Genomic DNA, 23,423 nt, shown 5'->3' with positions numbered 1-23,423 from the left:
TTCCCCATCAGTGGCAGAAATGCTAGTCTTCACCTTATTTCCAATACTACTATTTTATAAAACAAAAAATTTTAAAACTGATATTCGATAATGTTTGTCTTCTTTGCAGGAAGAATTTTCCTGCAATGAATTGTCAACAAAGAAATTATCTGGACATGTATATGGTATTAGTGATGAATAGCCTAGAATATATTGATCTTGCCTTTTTTCTTCAAATTTTACCAGACCACATCTATATAGTTTATGATTCATTTCATAGTCAACTATTTAAGTCTCCAAAAAGAATTACTTTTCCTTTATGTCAGTTTCAACTCTAATGAAGTAAACAATTCCTTTGCTTCTTCACTACTGCCTTAAGTGGGACTGGAGGCAAAAATAAGTTTCATCTTCCAATTTATCATTTAATAATGTCTTCACATCATCCTACTCAAAAACCGTTTGACATTCTAGAAGTTCAGCTTAATCTGTAGTGTTGAAGACTACTCCATTATTTCAATATTAACACAGTATTAAAATCATCATCCTCAATTTTCTGATATGCACCCTCAAAGGGTGTTTAGGTTACTATAACAGCACTACATGATTAACTTTACATTATTATAAATCTCCGATAAACAATTTTCTTCCACATCAATCTATTACTTGTGAGCACTCCAATATTGTCATAACTAACATTTTGTGCTTGTAAGGCACTTCTTGATCAAATCAATCACCTAGGCCTTGGTCTTCTTCTGGGTCTCTTTCCTGCTATCTTGGAATCAAACACTTGTTTTGCTAACCTTTCTTTACCCATTCTATTTAAGTAGCCATACCACCTTAGATTAGCTCTGCTGACACATTCTTGAATGCTAATAACATCAAGTTCCTTTCAAATATCTTCATTTTTAATATAATTTTACCACTGATGCCTTCAGTTCACTCCCCTAATTTTTCTTACAACCTGCATATCTGTTGTCTCTAGCCTTTGATCAAGTGATGTATTCTTAAAATATATTCTCACGATATTATTGCTAATTCTCTCTTATTCCATATAAATTTATTCAGCTAGCTACCCATCATACCAGCTTTGCTTTTATTCTATTATCTATCTCCAGATTTAACCTGCCATCTTCACTAAAAACTTGGCCTAAATATTTTGAATATTTTACTTGTTCCATAGGATATCCATTCAGAATGCAGCTGAAATTTTCCATGCTCCTGCCTATTTTCATAGTTTTGGTCTTTTTATTGCTGATTTTCAAACCAAATTTGTTACAGCTGCTATTCAATTTAGTTAGTGAATCCCGGAGCCTTGCACTAGATGTATTTAGAAGTACAACATCATAGAGATAAGTACAACACAAAGAGATAAGTTTGACATCTCCAATTCTAATATCAGGCTTGATGCCACTTTATTTCATAATGTGATCCCTATAAATGATGAATAACAGTGGAGATAATGTGCATCCTTGTCTTACCCCTGATTTTGCAAATCATTTCCTGTATTTCCTTCAATTCTAACTGCTGACTGACAACTTAAATATAGACTATGCATTGCTCGGTATAATGTTCCATTCACCCCATGTAATTGTAGTGTTTTGAAAAGCTTTCCTCTGGACACCTTATATAATGCCTTTTCCAGATCCAGAAAACTTAAATACAGTTCCTTGTCATATTCTCATGATTTCTCAACTATTTGTCTTCAAGTGAAAATCTGATCTTGGCCTGAACCCAGCTTGTTTTTCTGCACATTTCTTTTCCACAATCTTTCTCAACCTCTTTTCAAGTATCCTTGCATAAATCTTACCTGGAACACTTAGTAGAGAAATTCCTTGTAATTCTCACATTCAGTTTTATTCCCTTTTTTTTTTATAGATGGTACTATGAGAGCTACTCCAATCATTTGGAATTTGACCTTCTAACCAGGTCCTCTGAATTATGCAGTGTAGTCACTGCAAAACTTTAATACTTCTATACTTAAGCATCTACTCTAGCTGCCTTTTCAAATTTCAAGTTTTTGATGTTTTTTCCCTCCAGTATTCATATGTACTCCTCTTTGCATTCCTCTTGAAACATTTCTAGTATGGTTATGTCACTGCTTGGTTCATTTAACAGTCTTTCAAAGTAATTAATCTAGACATCTAGGATATCCTTATCTTCAGATGTTTCTATATGCCTGGTGGGATTCATTTCCTACTCTGCTTTTTAGATCAACAACAACCACTTTTTCCATTTTTATATCAGCTGCCCGTCCGAATGACTCAAAAAATCCCTCCACTTCTTCTTTGGAAAAATCTTCAGTGGGATCATAGACACAAATAAGTTTCATTGTCCACGTCCCCATTTTGAAGTTTGCCCATATAACTCTACTCGAAACTGTCTTCCAATCAAGAAGTTTATCTTCATGTTTGGTGTTAAATGCTAATGCTGCTCCTACCTCTTCTTGATTATTATTACCTGAAAATAACCTCCTATACATATTATTTAGTAAGATTCATGTTTTTCTTAGTCTCAGTAATGCTAATTATGTCCACGTGGTACTTTTCCAATTCTTCTGCAAGTTCGATTTCCTTTCCATTAATACTTCTTATACTGATGGTTCCTATCTTTAGTTTTTCTGATGTTGGGTTTATTCTTCTTCCAGATGTTGAGTTAGAGCTTGTTCCAGTAGTTGACTTTTCACTGTTTGCCCTGGTTCCCTGACGAAAACAGCAGAGGCCTTGTTTAATGGGCGATGCCCCAGCTGGCATGAAATCTCATCATGTCGCACCATCAAATGCATTTGTGTGGTTTAAATCAATAAAGAGTACAATTTTGTCATTAAGTCCTAAATTGCCAGTAGGTATCTACTAACAGAGTAGTCACAGGGTGCATTGTGACTATCCCTGTCAGGATTGGAGAACCAACTAGGTCAGAAGTCCCAGTTGGTTCTCCACATTCCTTAAAGGCGATGTGGAGGTCTTCTCCCAGTTATTTGGCTGTGACCCTTAAGCGACCCCACAGTATTAAAATTATAGTAAAAATATTAAAACAATATTCAATATTAAATGTATTAAAATGTATCAATGTTAAAACAGGATAATATCCAGATCTTTCAGTTTTGAATATTGGAATATGAATTTATTAGTATCCCAAAAAATTACTAAACATGGATTGATACCATAATAAATAATAAAGCAGGTTTTTTTTATTCATGAAAACCTGTATCCAGATTACACTTAGACTGAACAAAGCATTTATGGCAATTTAAAAAATTACCTACTTTTATAATAGCTGTATTGCAAATAATGATAATGACTAGGATAAAAATTCTCATGTTCCTGGCCATACATATATGATAGCTTCTTAGGACAGTCAAACTTGCAGTGAAGAGAATGTGCAAAGTGATCTACAAAATATAAAATACTATTAGTTCTACTAATTATATAATTCAACTATGTTAACCAATTCTCAGAAAATATTTACTTCTATATATAAAATCAAGTTATATGAGTTTAGGCTTAGTACAGAAGTCTGAAATTTACAATGAATTTGTAAAGAAATCTCTTATAATGAATAATAATGTTTGTGGAACATTATTAATGTTCCACATAATGAATTATATTTTATTTTATTAATTATATTATATTAATTATATTTTTCTATCATGCTTCTGTCAACCTTCCCCCCCCCTTTTTTTTGGCTTAAAAACTATCAACTAGTCTTTGTAACCCACAGACCTTCGATCTATCCTAATAGGAGTATTTAATAGACCTGTCACAATTTTGAACACTCACCTCTAGATCCTCTCCACTACTTCCTCATCTCCATGTCACCCAAATGACCATATCAGCATGCAGTCCAGATGTGGCCTTATAAAATGGAATAATAACCTTCCTATTAATGCTTATCAGTGTATTTTTCAACAATAAAGGGATCTGATGCATTATTTTGGTCACCTTAGCAATATGTTCTATAAACTTCAACTAAATGACCACAATTACCTCCCAAATCTCCTTACTTTGTGCTATTGATTGCAATGTATTGTTGAGCTTATGTGTAGCAGCTCTTTTGTAGAAACTGAAATTATGGAACCTTTTATGTTGTATCTTAATAACCTAATAAACAAGGTGGCAAACCCCTTATACATTCTTTGAATTCCTGGTTACTTGTTTTTGCATGTGAATGCAAACTTTTCTGTACCATCTTTTAGCCATTCTTTGGTCTCTTGGTGTTAGCATACGGCAGTTGCTTGTGCATTTCTTGGCTAAGGTGACACCTTCTGTGAAGGTATCACCTTAGCCAAGTATTGCTTACAGTTGATTTTGGGTGGTGAGGTCTATTACCAATCCAATGTCATGAATAAATAGGCCTATCGTATGGCATCTCATGATAAACCTCTTTGATCCATTTTTCATCATGTGCCATTGGCAATGTACAGATGTATGAGGGTGGTCTGAAAAGTTCTTGGCCTTGACAATAGATGGCAACACTATCAGCAAGATTTTTTTTTCTAAGTTGGTACATCTGTCATAAGCATCCATGTGAAATTAGAAAAAAAAATCTTCCTGATAGTGTTGCCATCTATGGTCATTCTATCAAGTAGTTTGTTTTATACAGCTGTCTGAAGCAAAAGTGTTGTCTGTATACCTTGAAATGGATAAAATTGAGTATTGTGCAGTTATAAAATTCTTTGTAAAAGAAGATTCAACGCTAAAAGAAATTCATTCGAAGTTCCTAAAAGTTTATGGGCACTCTTCTCCTTCGTTTTCGACAATTAAGAAATGCGCTGCTGAGTTTAAACATGGCCGTACCAGCCTTGAAGATGATCTGCGTAAAGGACATCCAAAAAGTGTAAGAACACCAGAAATCATTGATCAAGTGCACGATGTGGTATTGGATGACCAGGAAGTCAAAGTGCGTGAAATTGCTGAGATTATGGCATTTCAAAAGAACATGTAGGATATATTTTGCATGAAGAATTGCAAATGAAAAACTCTGTGCAGGATGGGTGCCGTGCTTGCTCACAGCAGATGAAAAATGCACTCGCATGAAAATCTCTGAATAGTGCATACAGTGTTTCAACAAGAATAAAATTGATTTTGTGCATCGATTTATTACTATGGATGAGACTTGGATTCAGCATTACACACCAGAATCCAAACAGCAGTCAAAACAATGGACAGAAGGTGGCTGTTCAGCACCAAAGCAGACTGCTGCCTACTTTGGTGCTGAACAACCTTTGGTGTTGATGTCAGTTCCATTAGCAGGAAAGGTTATTGCATCGGTGTTTGGGGATGCTAAAGGCATTTTTTTATTAATTATCTTGAAAAGGGTAAAACAATAACCATGGGAATATTATTCCAATCTTTTAACCAGACTAGATGAAAAAAATCGTGAGAAAAGACCCAGTTTGCAGAAGTAAAAAATAATCTTTTATCAGGACAATGCACTTGCCCACAAAGGTGTTTTGGCAATGGGAAAATTAAGGGATCTGCACTATGAATTGTTGAAATATCCACCCTATTCCCCCCAGCTTTGGCTGCCTCTGACTTCTATCTCTTCCCAAAAGTAAAACTCTTCCTCACTGGTCAGCATTTTTCTTCAAATCAAGAGGTAATTGCAGCTGTAGAGGGGTCTTTTGCAGATCTTACTGAGAACCACTACAGGGATGGGATAATGGTACTGAAATAAATGTATCAGTCTTAAGGGAGATTATATTGAAAAATAAAAATAAATTTTAAATTCATTTTTTAATTGTTAGGCCAAGAACTTTTCAGACCACCCTCGTGCATTTAACTTTAGGAATATGTCTGCAAGTAAAGGCAAGAGGTGATGAAAGAATATGTTTCATTCTAAAACAGGGATATCGCCACACTTATTTCAATGTAGTGTATATAGTTATTAAAAGTATAAACTTAGTTATAATAAATTGTCAGCTGTTTAAAAAAGTCATAAATAGACTGTACTACTTCATGCAAATTAGAAATTTTACAATGAAGATACCAAAAGCACTGAATTCTTACATTCATAAATTACAGGGGTTATATCCAAAATAATGAGCAAATATTGGTTTAAATAAATCAAGATATATATATGAATGGAATAATTACTATCAACAGAAACAGAATTTATGTTTCAACAAAAGTCACCAGAATGATCCAAACAAATCTGCCATATTGCAAGAACTTAATCTGCTATGAAAGAAGCTCAATCCAGCACCCTGTAAGTGGCTACACATGGCATCTTGTACTGTCTTGTTGTTCTCATAGTAATATCGTCTCCTCTTTCAACAGCCCAAATAAGTTGTAGTCCAAGAAGAGAGGCCAAGTTCAGGCCTGTATGGGGGATTGAAGAGCAATTCACAGCCATTTATTTTTGACTGTCCCTAAATCAGCAGCATAAGTGATGCACTCATTGTGTCAGAAGATAATACCTCATTTTATCAGACGATTTTCATAAAGTGGATGGTGCATCTTCCTGCACCTAATCACAGCCAAGCTGCACTGATAGTTTCTCCCTTTCAACACCAATATGCAAAATACAGTTACCATGACCTTACTGGTTGAGTATATTGCTAATATCCTCAGCCAATAAAACTTTATTGTTTAGAAAACAGATGTGATGACATTCCACACTCTGTTAACTCTATTTTAGGGATGAATTCATTGTATCAACATTTATTATTTAGCAATGTCCAGTATCAAATAATCATCATGCAATGCAGTCAATAATGACATGCTGTCAAGCATGTCATTATTGACTGCATGGCATGATGTCTTATGCTAAGAGTAGATTTTACCATTTCCTTTACCATCATCTGCTGAACATCTTCAATAAGGGTAATGAATTTTTGCATGTTGTGTTCTGTCGGGACAGTTCTCAGTTGAACAGCATGAAGTTAGCAAGCAATGTCTGTATTTCACTTTGAAATATTTCAAAGTTCTAATATTGCTGGCACCCATGCGAGCATCTCTGAACATACACAGTGAAGTTGCATGTAGATGCCCAAAGCCAAATTATTCTCCTTTACCAGGAACAGGAACAATCAAAACACATTGATAAAATAACATACTAATGCAAGCCATTTCACCATGGGAAATTGTAGGGATATCAGTAACATGCAGGATCTGTATTTCACTGCATAGTAAACAGATGTATAACTGGATCATGTTCATTAATTTTTGGTATAACCCTTGCAGATATATTTTAACTTTAATAGATATTGTATTGACATACGTGCAATAGATAGCATCAGTTCCATTTGTGCAGGATCATTCAATGGCCCTTCACAGAGAAGACGGCATTCATCTTCAGCTTTCAGATATTCTATTACAGCTTTCTCCATTAGATCAACAACAACTTCATAATTTTTTTCTGTGTAGATATGTGCTGCTTTCAGATATAATTCCTAATGAAATAACAATTTTTTATTTTTATCTCTATTAGTATAGCAAATATTTCTCCTTTAACCTGAATATGCTGCAAAAATATGAACAATAAGGTACTTTGTAAGGTACAATGCCTTCCATAACTATTATTTTTCCAGAATTAACAAATACTAAAATATTAATTATAAAAACTTTAATTAATACTTTCCTATATTTTGGCAATGTTACATTGCCATCATCAGGTATCACAATAAACAATGATATGTGCACGTAGGCACTAACACTGGGCAAATGAAGGGACAACTAAAGCAGAGTCTAAAGTCTTAAATGGCAACCCCCCCCCCCACCACCAGTGGGTTGAATTGAGTAGTCTTGGTTGTTAAACTGATGATCTTGAAATGTAAGCTTCCCAAATTTGGAGTAGTCTCATGCACCCAAATTTGTTGAGGTTTGGAAAGTTTTTCAGGGCTGAGGCAGATTTAAGGAATAGTCTTTCATATTTGTATTTGCCACAGTGTAATAGAGTGGCCTTCTTCCAGCATATCCTGTGGTGGGTGTCCAAAGCATGGTCAGCAAGTCCTGAGTGGCTGTAGTCATGGTCAGAAATTATGATATTGGCTGTCGTGACTGTTTTGCCATAATAGGACAGTTTGAAACTGCAAGGGACCTGGAAGGTCTATAAATGTGGCTGGTCTTTGATGGAGCAGATAAGAGATGCTACTTTCTTATGTGTTGTAAGTGGTTGAAGGTTATTTCCTTAGGATTTTTGTCAAATTTTGGATGTGCCCCGGATATATGGAATGGTGATAGATCTTAATCTCTGCTCTGAAAGTAATCTCTGCTCTGAAAGGGAGAGGGGAGGGGAAGGGTTACAATTGCAGTTACAAGGTTTTAATTTTTTTTTTGGGGGGGGGGTGTAGACACTAGCTAAGAAAGTGTTGAGGATATGGTCAAGTTCAGTAGTTAGGGCACTGTTATCAGAACTGATTATTTTTGCACTGTTATATGGAGTTTTTATAATTCCATATTGTTGAGAAGGGGGTTGGTGTGACTTCTAGTGAATGTATCTACTATATGTGTAAGTTTTCTGTAAATGGAGAATGCAAAGGATCCATCAGGCTGATGTGTAATCAGAGTGTCTAGGAATGGGAGACTGTTGTTGTTTTACTTTTTAAAAAACTTTAATTAATACTTTCCTATATTTTGACAATGCTACAAAATACTAGCTGTGGTGGTGGTGGGCAGTAGATGGTGCTGATGTAGATGATTAGTAGTAGAGATTCGGTGTAGTGGTGGAGACAGTTGTACAATAGGTGTCCTCCCGCGATGAGTCTTCGGACTCCTTGGAGGTGTCACGAATAATAATAATAATAATATTCTTACATTTATATCTGTAAGGATGTCTTACCAAACAAGGCAAAATAATAGCTTAATAATTTAATGGTTATTCCTAGTCATCTGTTTCTTCTCTTCTTCTTCTTCTTCCTAACATGGATTTTAGGCCAGGTGGCCTGTTCCAGTCTCGTGCATCTCTTTCTTGGTCTTCCGATTCTTCTTTTTTTCACTTATTTTATATTTGTATAATATTTTATTTTTCTTTCTTTCTTTAAAATAAACAAAAATAGGAATGACAATTGGCATAAAACTGAGTCTGATTATTCAGAACAGGATAATCAGACTCAGTAACACAAGAATTGATAATGTGTTCCATGAAATCATATCAAATTCATTAAAAAAGAGAAAATTTTCTCTATGATCTTATTGTTTTACAGTCATAAAAGTTACTTAAAACTCTAAGAGTTAAAATGTAAAAAAAAGAAAAAAAAGAAACAGCAATGTACTTCCTTATTTCCCTCCAAAAAAAAGTCTCCCAAATGTTGTTTTCTCTGTTTGCTTCTATAAATTCAAATTGCTTCATGGAAACTCATGCAACAAAAAGTCAAAAATCAATGTTGAAATGAAATGAAGAATGAGAAAAATTATTATCACTGCATCAATAAACAATACTTTCTTTTAGAAATCTGATAAAGTTCAAATAACACTTTGGAACAAGAGCAGCAATTTCAACTGTTCCTCACTTCAAACCAAAACTCCTGACCACTATACAAGGCTTGGTTCTCTCTCAAATGGGAGCTGAACCATCTGATCCCTCATTAAGGCTATTGGGTACAACTTACTCCCATGGTAACATCACCCAGTCTCATATGGAGGCGACGGGTCTTTCCTCCTAGAAACTCAGGTTTTTCATTCCACAAAGCAGAAACTGGCTAGAAAACATGCAAATAACTAATATAATATGCTGGCTCCATAGCCTTAGATGCTTTGGCCATAACTCCAAAGAGACAACAGCCACTAGCCATGGCAACCACCTAAAGATAAGGCTGTCATCATTTTTCTCCTCAAACTCTTGTATAGATGACCAAGGAAAATTACCTCCCACTATATCACAAACGCTCATTGCATGGTTCCTCTGATCTTCCACCAGAAAGATATCAGAAAAATTCTCACTGGTCTGAATACTAATCTATTTCCTAGTCCAGATGATATTCTTCTTCTAATGTGCTCAAAATGACTTTCAAGAATTAACATCCATCTGATATTGCCTATTAAAACCATCATATCTATATCCAACTCATCCCTAAAAGATGAGATAAAATCAGCCATCAAGTTCATTCTCACTGCTCTCACTTCAATCCTCTTGAAACAACAGAGAAGGGTCACTCACCAACTTCTTCACTATCTGGAGGCCCACATTTAACCAGTGATCACCAATATGGATGCTGCTATTCTCATTCGACAGCAGAAGGTGGCAGATCACCTAGCCAATCTTATCCACCTTTAGATACAAGCCATGAAAAGATTTGAAGAAACTCATGTGGCTGTTCTTGACATTTTCAGAGCATTCATTGGGTTTACTTTCAAGCCTTTGCAAATAGGCTATCAGATTGCTTCTAGTTGTTCAGCAACTACTATGATGGATTGTTTCTTCTCTTTGATTTCTCTATCAATGGTTGCAGCATCCATATTGGTGATCACTGGTTAAATGCTGGGATATTCCAACGTTCTGTGCTTCTGCTCACACTCTTATACATTAATGACCATCTTCTCTCACTGACTACAAATCCTATCCATGTTGATGACTCCTTACTTTTCTCCAGCGAGATGAGAATAATGTAGTGAACTTCAACATTACCGACACATTGTCTCATTTCTTGTAGGAAAGATCTCACTTCACACTCCCTTACATTTCATAAGGGGACACATATTATATTCATAGTCTCCTCAGCATACAAAACAGCTTGATGTCCTTTTCCATTTAGGGAACTACTTCTCATCTGTACAACTATAAACACTATATAAATCTCACAATTGCCCAACGATGGAATACTATCTTTGAATTTGTACTGGTGCATCAAAAACCCTCCCTTAGAATGCTTGATGCTATCCAGACGAGGATGATCTACTTAACAGATATCCCCCCCCCTCTCTCTTTCTCTCACAGAAAGATTCCATTCACTCACTTTTTCATAGATGTTCTGTTTTTGCATTATGCCATCTCTACGAAATATTTTTATGGGCAATAGTCTACTGAACTAGCTATAACTGTTCTTCTGCTTTCCTTTGCATATATAAAAATACAAGCAAGTGGCCAGCTTCCATATTCAATTCAGCTTTACGCTTATCAGACTAAATTCACATCCTTGTCCTCTTTCATTTCATCTATCCCTGTTCTTTGGGACAGCCTTTCCCATACATCTCCCCCCTGTTCCACATACACACCAAAGATTACCACCACCACCATCACCACCAGATGCTCAACAAACACATAAAAAGATTCTTTCTTTCTTCTTAATATGCCTTCACACACATAACTTCTGTTACAAATGTTGCACCCTCTTTATGTATGATGTCAATAAATGTGTGTGTGTGTGTGTGTGCGAAAAATATTATTCATGAAAAGGGTCTGAAATGCTTTATTCTGACATCACAAAACTAATAAAAGAAAGGATAACAAATATCCATTATTGTTTTATATACAAAGAAAAAAAACAATGCTTCCCTTTGAAACTTTAAAAAAGTTTCATAGAATGATAAAAGAGGATGATAAAATGATAGAAGAGGAGAGAATGGAAACATTAGAAGAGAGGGAATGAGAGAGAGTTATGGGAATGATAGAGGAGGGAAGAATGATAACAGTCAGAGAGAGGAAATGAGAAGAATGCGAGGGAGTGCTGGAACCAGGGACAGAGTGATGCGAGGACAGCAGGTAAGTAGGGAAACACAGAGAGAAAGGGTTAGAGAAGAGACAGAGAGAGAGTGGGGGATGCAGGTGAGCAATCAAGGAACAGAGTAATTAGAGGTGTGATGTATGGTGTGCAAGATAGGATGCCAGAGGTGAGTTTGCCTGGAGGGATGATAGAAAATGTGGCTATGGCAATTAAGAGACGTGAAAGGATGGATGAAATGATTGTGATAGTGGGCACAAACGACTTGAGAGGCAGTCTAAATCGGGCGGCAAGAGATCTGAGATTCTTGCTTGAAGTTGTGCAAAAGAAAACACAAAGAGGGAAGATTGTGTGTGTTTCCCAGGTATGATTGTGACGAGCTGAGCAGAAGAGTAGCAATACTGAATCGCATAATAGCCAGAATGTGTGAGAAGACAGGTTTGGAATATGTGGATGCTTGGAGGGCGTTTGAGGACAGAAGGGAACTGCATGCTACAGACTGCTTGCATTTGAATGAGGAAGGACAAAGGCATCCGGAAAGATTGCTGTTTTCTGAATGAGTCGGTGTGTCAATGCAGGGAAATTAGAATTCCCAGGGTGGATGGTAGCAGGGGTGGCCTCTTGTGGGAATGGGTCCTTGGGGGAAGACATCAGGTAACATTGAGCCTGGGGGGGGGAGCAAGAGGGGGCAATGATAGGTATAGAAGTAGTGACATTTTTATGCTCTATACCAGGGATGCACAAACTTGTTAAGGCCAAGGGCCGCCAAAAAAAACTTGAAAGTTATCTACCATATATTGTTTATTTTATTTATACCTATCATAATTGTTACAAAAAAGGTAATAAAAAGTAAGTGAATTTAATTTGATGCATGACATTGCATTGATTTGACAATTGTTTCGATATTTGGTTCAAGTTTTGTAGTAGCCAACTGCAAAATTGATTCTAAATTTCATCAGTGTCATGTGGTTCCTATTTTTCGATTTGTTAATATTCATGACTGAAAAAGTTTGTTCACGAATATATGTTGAGCCAAAGAGGCTTGCAAATTTTAATGCATTATCTAGCAACCATTTATAATTGTTTTTATCTACACAACGATAGAAGTTTAATAAATTGCCTTTAAATTTATTTCGCAGGCTCTCATCGTTTTGAATGTCGATGAGTTCAAGCAGTGCTGATTCTGGTGCATTTTCGGGCAAAATAGCAAAAGGATTGCTAAATAAATCTAGCAACGGTTTCACTTTTTTAAAATCAGAAAACCGATCCTTGAAGGCTGATATCAAGTTATCAATCTTTTCAACATACACAGTTTTGAAGTTGACATTGAACTTTTCAGAAACTTTCTTATAATTAGGAAAATGGATGTAATCACCTGACTTCAGTTGGATTTGAAATAGATTTAACTTGCACTGAAAAGACAATGTGGCCATAAAGTTGAGTAACCAATTGATCTTTGCCCTGAAGTCGCGTATTTAACATATTTAAATGATTAGTAATGTCAACCAGAAAGGCTAAGTCACATAACCAATTCGGATTTTTTTATGTCAGGGATGTTTTTGGTTTTTTTCAGTCATGAAGATTTCAATTTCATCAATTAAATTTAGGAACTGCTCCAATGTTTGTCCATGACTTAGCCACCTCACTTCTGTGTAAAAAATTACGTCACCATATTCACTTTCAATGTCTTCAAGAAACTTTTTAAATTGTCTGTGATTAAGGCCACCGGATTTTATAAAATTAATCGTTGAAACCACAACTTTCATGACATATTCAAATCCAAGTTTCTAAGGGCACAAGCTCTCCTGGTGGATTATACAGTGGAATTGTATCAACTCATTGTCGTGCCGTCCCAAATGCTGTTTCAATAATGTTACCAATCCAGAATTAGCTCCTATCATGGAACGAGCTCCATCAGTCGTGATACCTGATAATTTTGTCAGATCTAAATCAATTTTCAAAAAAATCAATTCTAAAACACTGTTCCAAAAGCCCAGTGAACATGTCATTACCTTTCGTTTGATCTGACAATGAACTCATTCCAATCAGCTACTCACTTACCTCAAATTCTTGTGTTATTCCACGTGCAAATATTAACAACTGGGCTGTGGAAGAATGTCAGTTGATTCATCAGTAGCTAATGAAAAATAGGTAAATTTCTTTGAATAAGATGTTAATTGGTCCTTTACATTTTCCAACATTGCAGTAATTCTTCTTTGCACAGTCATCCTGTTTAACTGAATTTTCTCAACATTTTTGGCTGATTCAGGTAACTCGTTAAAGTTAAAATAATACACGGTGAGGCGGGCCATCAGCAAATCAACGGAGGGCCACAGTCTGTGCATCCCTACTCTATACTAATGCCAGGAGTATCCGAGATGAACTGGTGGAGCTGATAGCATCAACCTGGCCAAAGAGATTCCAAAGGTTATTGGAATCTCTGAGACGTGGTTGATGGAGGATGATATAATAACCGGAATTGAAGTGGCGGGGTACAGCATTTTTCGGCAGGATAGGAAAGGAAAACGTGGTGGTGGAGTACTTCTTATGATAAGTGATGACTTATGTTCTCTAAGAGTGGAGGCTTTGGAAGGCAGTGACACAAATGGTTTTGAAAGCATATGGTGTGAGGTAGAAGTGGCCAAGACAGGATATTTAGTGGGGTGTTGCTATAAACCAGGGAGCACAGAGGATGGGGACCAGGAGATGTTTAGGCAGTTGAGCTTGGTAAGTGCAAGAAGAATGATTGTTATGGGAGATTTTAACTACAGCAGTATAAGCTGGGAAGAGGAAAATGCAAGTAGTAAGAAGCGGATAGAATTTCTGGAATTCCTGAGGGTCAAATATCTTCGGCAGCATGTAATAAAGGGAACAAGAGGTTCACAAGTTTTGGATTTGGTCATAGCATCAGAAGAGCTGATAATAAGTGAGATGACATCTCTCCCACCAGTTGGAGAGTGTGACCATGTGGTTTTGACATGGAAGATGAACAGACATGCAGGTGTATCAAAGAAAAGGGAATGTATGTGGAATTATAGGGTGGGCGATTATAATAGTCTTAGGTATCAACCAGGGAAAGTTCCATGGAGGGCAGAATCGGAAGGCCAGGATATCATTAGTGCTTGGGAAATTGTGAAAGAATATTTTTTAGCAGCAATAGTAAGCTGTATTCCACGAGTGAAGAAGTGGACACAATTTGGTGTAAAGTAGATGGCAAGCGATATCAAACAGGAATTGCAGTTGAAAAAGAGATTATGGAAGAGATATAAGGAGAGGGGTGGAGGTCAGATACACAAAAAATATAAGATGCAGGCTAGAAGAGTGATCAAAAATGGTGAGGAAGGCAAAACTGGAATATGAGAAGAGATTGGCACTAAGATCCAAAGAAAATCCTAGGGAATTTTTTAGCTAAGTGGCCAGTAGGCGGAGAAACGATTGTGTAAGAATGACATTTGATAAAAATGGGAATAGAGTGACTGATGCAGAGGACATAGTGGAGTTGTTCAATGAGCACTTTATTGAAGTATATCATCCTGGAGGAGGATTTAATACTAGAGGGATGGGATAGGACAAGTTCAGGGTTTAGAGGTGCAAGAGGAGAGTGTGTTCCAAATACTAAGTACTCTGGATACTAGTAAAGCTGTTGGACTGGATGATATTTCACCACGGGTTTTGAGAGAATGTGCTAAAGAACTGACAACTCCGTTGACCTGGCTTTTCAGTAAAAGTCTGGCTGTGGGAAAGGTACCCAGGGAATGGAAGGAAGGTAAGATAGTGTCGCTGCATAAGGGGGGTAGCAGACTGGAGGTGTCTAATTATACACCTGTTTGTGTGTCATCAGTAGTTGTTAAGGTCTTGGAGAAATTAGTGAGGGACTATATACAGAATTGGACAGATGAGGGTAATGTTATCTGTGAGAATCAACATGGATTTGTTAAGGGGCACTCTTGCTTTAGTAAGCCTTTTATAATAAAATGACAAGAGCAGTTGATGAGGGAAAGCATATACTGCCAGTTTTTTGGATTTTGCAAAGCTGTCTGACAGGGTTCCACATGATAGGCTGATATTTAAGTTACAGCACATGGGTTTAAATGTCGGGTTAGTCAAATGGATTCAGGATTGGCTGACTGATAGGTATCAGAGAGTTGTGTATGGTGGGGCAATATCAAGGAAGCAGAAGGTTACAAGTGGGGTTCCATAGGGCTCAGTACTGGACCTGTATTGTTCAACCTTTATATCAATGATATTGTCAATGGATTGCAAGGGGACATTCAGTTGTTTGCATATGATGTGAAGCTGGGAAGGGTTATCAGTAATAGTGCAGATGTGGCAGCCCTGCAAGAGGATTTGAATAAACTAGACAGATGGGCAAATGAATGGGGTGTCGGTTCAATCCAGCAAAATATAAAGTCTTGAGATCCATTGATGGGAGGATGCATACTCGATTTGAGGAGCTGTACTGGAGGACATAGGGGAGACAAGAGTTCTGGGGGTGATGATCGATAAAAAAACTGAAATTCAGGGAGCATATTGCAAAGGTGGTGAGAGTAACTCGGAGGATTGCTGCAATACTGAGAAGGACACTGACTTGCAGAGATAAAAGAGTTATCATTCCATTGTACAGGGTGTTCAGGATAAATTTGACATATTTATAATTAATTATATTTTTCCGTAAGTTACATGTATTAACACACACTTCTCTTCATTTAAAAGTTTGGACCCTTCTTCATTCATATACAAGATGTCAGAAAGGATGGATAGCTGGAACCCACCTGAATCATGGAAGAGAATAACTTGTATCATGATGATTCGTGCCCGCCATCAAAATAAGGATATTACGACTGCTGCCCAATGCTCCCTGAATACAGTAAAAACAATCAGGAATGAACTAGAGACTTGCAATGGTGACTACGAGGATGTAGCAAGAAGAAAGATCCCTAGCAGACGATCTGATTGCGTTCGTACAGCAGACTTCCTCGCAAATCTGCAGGAACAGGTGTTGAAGAACCCTGGCATTGGAATTCGGGCTTTGTTCGTGGAGTTGCTAACTGTAGTCAAGCCCTGGATAACAAGGGTAGCTAATGGTAGGCCGTATGTATGGCAGCAGGATTCGGCCCCTTGCCACACCTCTGGGAAAAGTCAAAAATGGTTGTCTGAAAATTTCTACGACTTCACCAGTCCAAATGTTTGGCCTCCAAACTCCCCAGACCTTAACCCCATGGATTATTTTGTATGGGGCGCAGTTGAAAAAGACACCAATCGCACTTCCAGTAATACAAAAGCCCAGTTAATGGATAAAATTAAAACAGTTTTTGCGGCCCTTCCCAGGGAGACTGTAGCATCAGCTTGTTCGAGGTTCCGAAGCAGAATTGAAGCTGTGATCGATGCTAATGGTGGTTATTTTGAGTAAATCTTGTTGATAGTATTGTAATTAACTCTGCCTGTAATGTTTTTTTGTCAATTCATTAAATTTAATAGATACAAAGAAGATTTTCTTTTTCCTTACGAAACTGTCAAATTTATCCCGAACACCCTGTATAAGACCCTGATCAGACCACACGTAGACTATTTTCTAAGATCTGGTCCCCAAGATTTGAAAGGGATAAATTGACTGTGGAAAGGGTACAGAGGCGGATAACAAAGATGGTTTTAGGACTATACAATATGAGGATCAGCTGAGAAATGTGGACTGCAGAGTTTGGTGGACAGAAGAAGGAGAGGTGATATGATCGAGACTTTTAAACTGTTGAGAGGCAGTTACAGGGTAGATATTGGGGAGAGTTCTTTCACTTGGTGCAACGGCAGGAAGGAGTAATGACAAGGGACCATCCATGGAAGTTACGAGAGGAGGCTGTGTGAAAGAGAGTGAGGAGTGGTTTCTTTGTGTGGAAGGTGGTTGAACCTTGGAAGAGTGGTTGAGAGGGAATGGTCAGCAGCTTCAAAGAGTGGTATGATAAACTTTGTGTTTCCTAAAAACGACCTCCCACGATGAGTCTTTTTAATCCATGGAGGCCTGGATAATAATATTAATAAATAATAATAAGAGCATATATGAATACAACCTATGGCATAAAAGATGCCTTCTTATTGCATTACTTAAAAGATGACAAACTTGGCTCAGTATTTCATGCTCATCTTTTGTGCTAGAGATTTAATTAAAAGTTGCACTTTTTTAATGGCTATTTCAAACTAGTGGTTCTCATGATCGATAATCTGGCAAAAACTCTTCACAATAGCAGAGAATCCCATGTCATGTCAAAATTATTATTCACAAGTGAATGATAACTTTCAAAGGAGTTCATTTATCATTCATAAGTGAACTCTTGATCTTTTCTTGTCTACGAGTGATAGACAAGTCCTAACCTTTAGACAACGCTGAAGCTTCAACTTATGTTAGAGGATATTCTGAAATGTTAATTATCTCTGTTAATCTAACAATTGATGTTGACTGCTTGGTTATTGTTTATACTGTTAAGAGGTCTGAATTTTTATATGAAGTGATTTTTGTTAAAAACTCTTTGTTAAATCAGTGGAAATTCTACATAAAGTGCTACAAAATTTTACGAAAAAAAAAGGTGCACTAATCAGTAAAATGATATATGACTGATGAATGATAGATATTTCTTAGCTTCACATAACTGGTTTACAAGGAGAGCTGTTAGCATGCAAAGAAATATAAATGCATAAATACAAATTCATGTATATCAAAATATGTGTTTGATTTGACAGAAAGTTGGGATAACATATCTTTCTTAAGTGCTTTAAAAAAATACTTGTTTTTCTTAAAGCAAGCAATGTGTGTCTTGCTCTCTTTGTAGAGATTAATGAATTGATATTCATGTAAGTAAAAAATATATCAATAATTAAACAAGATAAATGCTGCATGTATTACTCAATGTTGAATTTTTGGGCAAGCAACTCATTTTATATGGGAACATAAGTAACATATAGGTAGAATATTAATTATAAGAAATGGAATAACAAAATAAAATATTTTTATAGTAATTTCAAGCAGAGTTTTTATACTAATGTAACTACAGTATACTAGTATACTGTGGATCCATAAAAAAGTTGAGAGGGACAAGAAGAAGGAGAAACTTGTTACAGTTGATTGCCATTATAACAAATTCACAGAAACCACAGAAATAGTTTCTTACAGAGGACAATTTTATAATGAATTATCTTGAGGAAGGCTTAGGGGGACATCAGTCAGAACTTTTTTTTTGTTATAGAGAGCGAGTTTGTTATAACAGTGTTTGTTAGACTTAACTGTAACATTGGATTTAGAGACCTGTAGACAGTACTTTTTAGGAAATACAGAAGAGGGAATAATGTTCCAAAAGACAGTAACAGGAACAAAGAGGAAGAAAAATTTGCTCTGCAAGTTTAGAGTTGACTGTGAAAGTGCTGAACAGCTGGTGCACATGCTTTAACAGACCTAAGGAGAGTTGTCAAATTATCCATACCAATTCTAATGAAGAGTGACTATGAAAAATTTTGTAAAAAATGTAAGCAACAGAAACTGAATATCTGTGTGAAATAGTGAAGTGAAGCTATTTTTATGGGGTTCTAAGAGGCACAGCCCTAAAATGCAAAAACAGTAGGGTTTAATGGACTATTTCTACAGTATTAATAGCTGTTTAGATGTAAAGTAACATCTTGGAAAAAAGAGAAATTAATTTGGAGATCAGAATTTATGGTGGGTTATAGAATTTGATATTCTGGAAGTTTTGTTAATTTGGTAGCACAAGGTTTGTCAAATATTTGCTAAATATAACATCATCAGCAAATTGAGAATTTGTAACCAACTAGAGATTTGTTGATGTATATATAAGTAAAAGGAAGAGAGTAAGTAAAATAGTGACCCTTGCAAAACCCTAGTTAGTTGCTAGGGATAAAAATCCATCCAGACAATAGGAACTTACTTAATAAGCCTTTGTGGAAAACAAGATAAAATTTCTTGGAGATATCAGGAACAATCACAAGATTTCTCAAACTTTTTTCACAGCATGTGTCTAAAGGTGAGGGCAACATATGTAAAAAGGTCCCTGCAGGTTGGGAATCTATACTAGCAATCATTTATTAATTTAGAGTCTTACAGGTAGCACAGAAGTTGTGTTAATAGTCTTTTCGATCCAATTTCTCTCACTTTAGTAAAGTAATGTGAGGAAACTGGATAGTAATTTGATGATAAACATTGTCATCCCTCTTAGATATGAGTTCAACATTGGCTAATTTTCAAGCTGCAGGATAGACAGCAGTTGAACCAGGAGAAAATAAAGTCAACTCAGGAGTACAAACCTTCAGATCAATCAGAGAAATCATTACGATAATTAAATTGTTTGGTATCCAGTTTGAAAAAATCTATGATTTCTTTCTGGTAAAAAATCAAATGGGAATTGAATGTTATGCGTTTCGAATGGTAGGAAAACATTAACTAAAGAGAATTTGACAAGATCATTAATACAAGGATTGGAAGAAATGTAAAAAAAAAAAAAAAGCCAGGAGATTGACTTTTTTCCAATAGGTAACAATACAGTACAACTATTTAACACCAAAAGAGGTGAAAGCAGGGTTAGAAAAAAGTCCCGACCAGGGCTAGACAAAGATGTTACCCACTTGCCTGTGATGAGCAGATTTTATCAGCTGGCAAGTAGCCACAGACTGGAAACAAAACATAATGTTTCTTATTTAATAAAAGTAACTTTCTAAACATTCTTAACTTATATTAACAGTATTAACAACACCAACAAACTAATTTATAAAAAAAGACGTTTATTAACTGTCTTATATTTCACTGAATTTCAAATCAGCATCTTCAGAGCACAAAGTGGGAGTGAGAACGGTCAATGAGTTTAAAGAGTGGTATGATAGACTTCGTGTTTCTTAGGGGGGACCTCCCCTCGAGGAGTCTTGACAGACTTTATGTTCTTAGGAAGGACCTCCCACGATGAGTCTTTTGACTCCATGGAGGCCTGAATAATAATAATAATAATAAAGCATGAAAACACAACAATGAGTAAGTGAACCAATTCAAATTGTAACGACAAAAGAAAAAAAAAAAGAAGTATTATAGTTATGTAGGAGTTGATTCTAAGATAACAGTCTCCAAAATTTTTGGCAAATTAATGCAACCATAATTGTTCAGGTTAGGAGAATTCTTCATAGCCATGGCTGATTCTAAAAATAATCTTTATCACCTGTAACAACTTCTAAATAGTGCATTGGTTTTTCTTCCATCTAATCCTGTGTGTAGAGGTGTCCAAAGTTGGTCTGCTAGTCCTGACTTGCCATAATGATGGTAGCGAATGTATTTTTTTTTATGTTCTCCAAGATGGATGTTAACAGATCTTCCTGTCTGCCCATAGCAAACCAAGTCACAGTCACAAGGAACTTCATACAATCCAGGATATGCTATGAGATGGAGTTTATCCTTAGGAGATTGGATGAGAGTTTCTAATTTAACATGTGGTTTGAATGTGGTGAGTGGGCCATGATTTATTAGTACTGTGGCTATCTTTTCTGATGTACCTTTGATGTAAGGAATATGAATAGTCATGTTTTATTCTTGTGTGTTAGAGGAGGTAGAAGTAATGGGGCTATGTAGTATTCTATCTATTTTGTAGGAATTGTAGCCATTGGCCAAGAAAGTATGATGCACATATTTAAATTGATGAGCCTCTATAGCTCAGTTGGTATAGATGAAGCCCTTTGGTCAGAAAGACCTGGGTTCAATTCCCATCCGTGGCGTGAGGAATCTTAATCTGGTCTCTTTCGATAAAAAGTAAGTTAGCCAGTCTCATACAGAGGTAGGGAGTTTTTTTCACTTGGAAACTCGGTTTCTCGTCCCACAGAACACGCAAATAAGAAATGACTGACCGACTTATTTTGTGGGATATCCAGTTTCGAATTGTAACAGGCCACTAGGCCTAATACATAAAGGAAGAGGAGGATTTAAGTTGAAGTTGCCTTTTCTTGACACATTAGCTAATAACCTTTCAGATCATTCACTATCTTTTTCCATTTACAGAAAACACACACACACACACACACACACACACACACACACACACACACACACACACACACACACACACACACACACACACACACACAGGAAGATGTCTACATAAACAATAACATCATGATGCAGCCCAACAGTATGGTATTCTAAAAACATCTACACAGAGCCAGAGCAATTTGTTCTAATGATACAGCTCTTTTGACAGAACTTAAATATCTGCAACATACTTTCTTGGCCAATGGCTACAATTCCTATAAAATACTACATAGCCCCACTACTTTTCCCTCCTCTAACACATAAGAACAAAACATTCACTATTCATAATCCCTACATCAGAAAAGATAGTCAAAATACTAATAAAACATGGCCTACACACACCACATTCAAACCACATGTTAAATTAGAAACTATGATCTGCTCTCCTAAGGATAAACTCAATTCCCTAGCACATCCTGGAATGTATCAAGTTCCTTGTGACTTGCCCTGTTATAGTCAGACAGGAAGATCTGTTAACATCCACCTCGGAGAACATAAAAAATACATTTGCTACCATCATTATGGAAAGTCAGGACTGGCTGACCACACTTTGGACATGGACACCCCTTCACACAGGATTAGCTGAAAGAAAACCAATGTGCTATTTAGAAGTTATTACAGCTCAGAAAGATTATTTTTAGAGTCAGTCATAGCTATGAAAAATTCTCCTAACCTGAACAAGTATGGTTGCATTAATTTACCAAAAATTTGGGAGACTGTTATCTTAAGATCAACTCCTATAACTGTAATTATTATTATTATTATTATTATTATTAAACAAGACCTCATGGAGTCAAAGACTCATCTAGGAGGTCCTTTTATCTCACACACATCTCATCATACCAGGTCTTAAACACATTCAAACTCCTTGCAGACACCACACTCTCAGGCAAGGCATTCCAATCATTCACAACTCTGCACGAAAAAAATCTGCCTCTCACTCCCCTACTCACACCCTCTTTATACAGTTTCCAGGGATGACCTCTGGTTCTCCCCTGATCTCCCACTATTCTCTGTAGAACTTCTCCACCATTGATCCTATAACAACCCCTTACCAACTTGTAGGTCTCTATCATATCTCCCCTCTTCCTTCTCTCCACTAGACTCTGCAAATTACATCTTTTCAATCTTTCCTCATACTCAACAATCCAGAGGTCAGAAACTACCTTAGTCAGTCGCCTTTAGACCCTTTCCAACATCTCTTCATCCTTCTGAAAACCAGGTGACCAAATCTGGGCACAATAGTCCATGTGTGGCCTAATCAAAGCCTTATACAATGGAACAAGAATCTCCCTACTTCTACACGTCAGTGTCCTCCTCATCATTCCTAGAAGTCTTTGTGTTGTCTTCACAATTTTGGCGATGTGTCCCCTAAATTTTAGATCCTTATCCACTATCACTCCCAGATCTCTTATTTCCTCTACTTCCAACAATATATTCTCACTAAGCATAAATTCTGCATCCCATCTTTGTTTTCCAAATTTTAAAACCTTACATTTTGCAACATTGAACTCACATCCCCATTTCCGTGCCCAATCACTCAATTTATTCAAGTCTTCTTGTAAGGCCACAACATCTTCACTACTCTTTATGGTTCGTCCCAACTTTGCATCATCTGCAAACAACTGAATATCTCCATCCAAATCTTCGCCAATATCATTAATATACAAGTTAAATAGTAATGGCCCTAAAACAGATCCCTGAGGCACTCCACTAGTGACTTTCCTTTTCCTGGATATTGCACCCCATACACAACTTGTTGATACCTATCAGATAGCCAGTCTCCAA

At 36.5% G+C, this 23,423-nt stretch overlaps 1 protein-coding gene across 1 annotated transcript in view; it reads right to left on the bottom strand.

The window, feature by feature from the left end:
* The window catches only part of LOC150092266 (prolyl 3-hydroxylase 2-like), a 131,374-nt gene that overhangs the window by 94,350 nt on the left and 13,601 nt on the right, over window positions 1-23,423 (bottom strand). Inside the window, exons 3-4 of the mRNA XM_090414922.1 lie at window positions 7,198-7,369; window positions 3,242-3,367 (exon numbers count right to left, since the gene is read on the bottom strand). Coding sequence (XP_090271048.1) covers window positions 3,242-3,367; window positions 7,198-7,369 — 298 coding nt within the window. The remainder of the gene's footprint in view (window positions 1-3,241; window positions 3,368-7,197; window positions 7,370-23,423) is intronic.

Source organism: Typopeltis vanoorti, chromosome 26 (genome assembly GCF_054136105.1).
Source record: "Typopeltis vanoorti isolate ZY-2024b chromosome 26, IOZ_Tvanoo_1.0, whole genome shotgun sequence".
NCBI classification, from domain to species: domain Eukaryota; kingdom Metazoa; phylum Arthropoda; class Arachnida; order Uropygi; family Thelyphonidae; genus Typopeltis; species Typopeltis vanoorti.
This window is presented reverse-complemented; position numbering and strand designations above follow the sequence as displayed.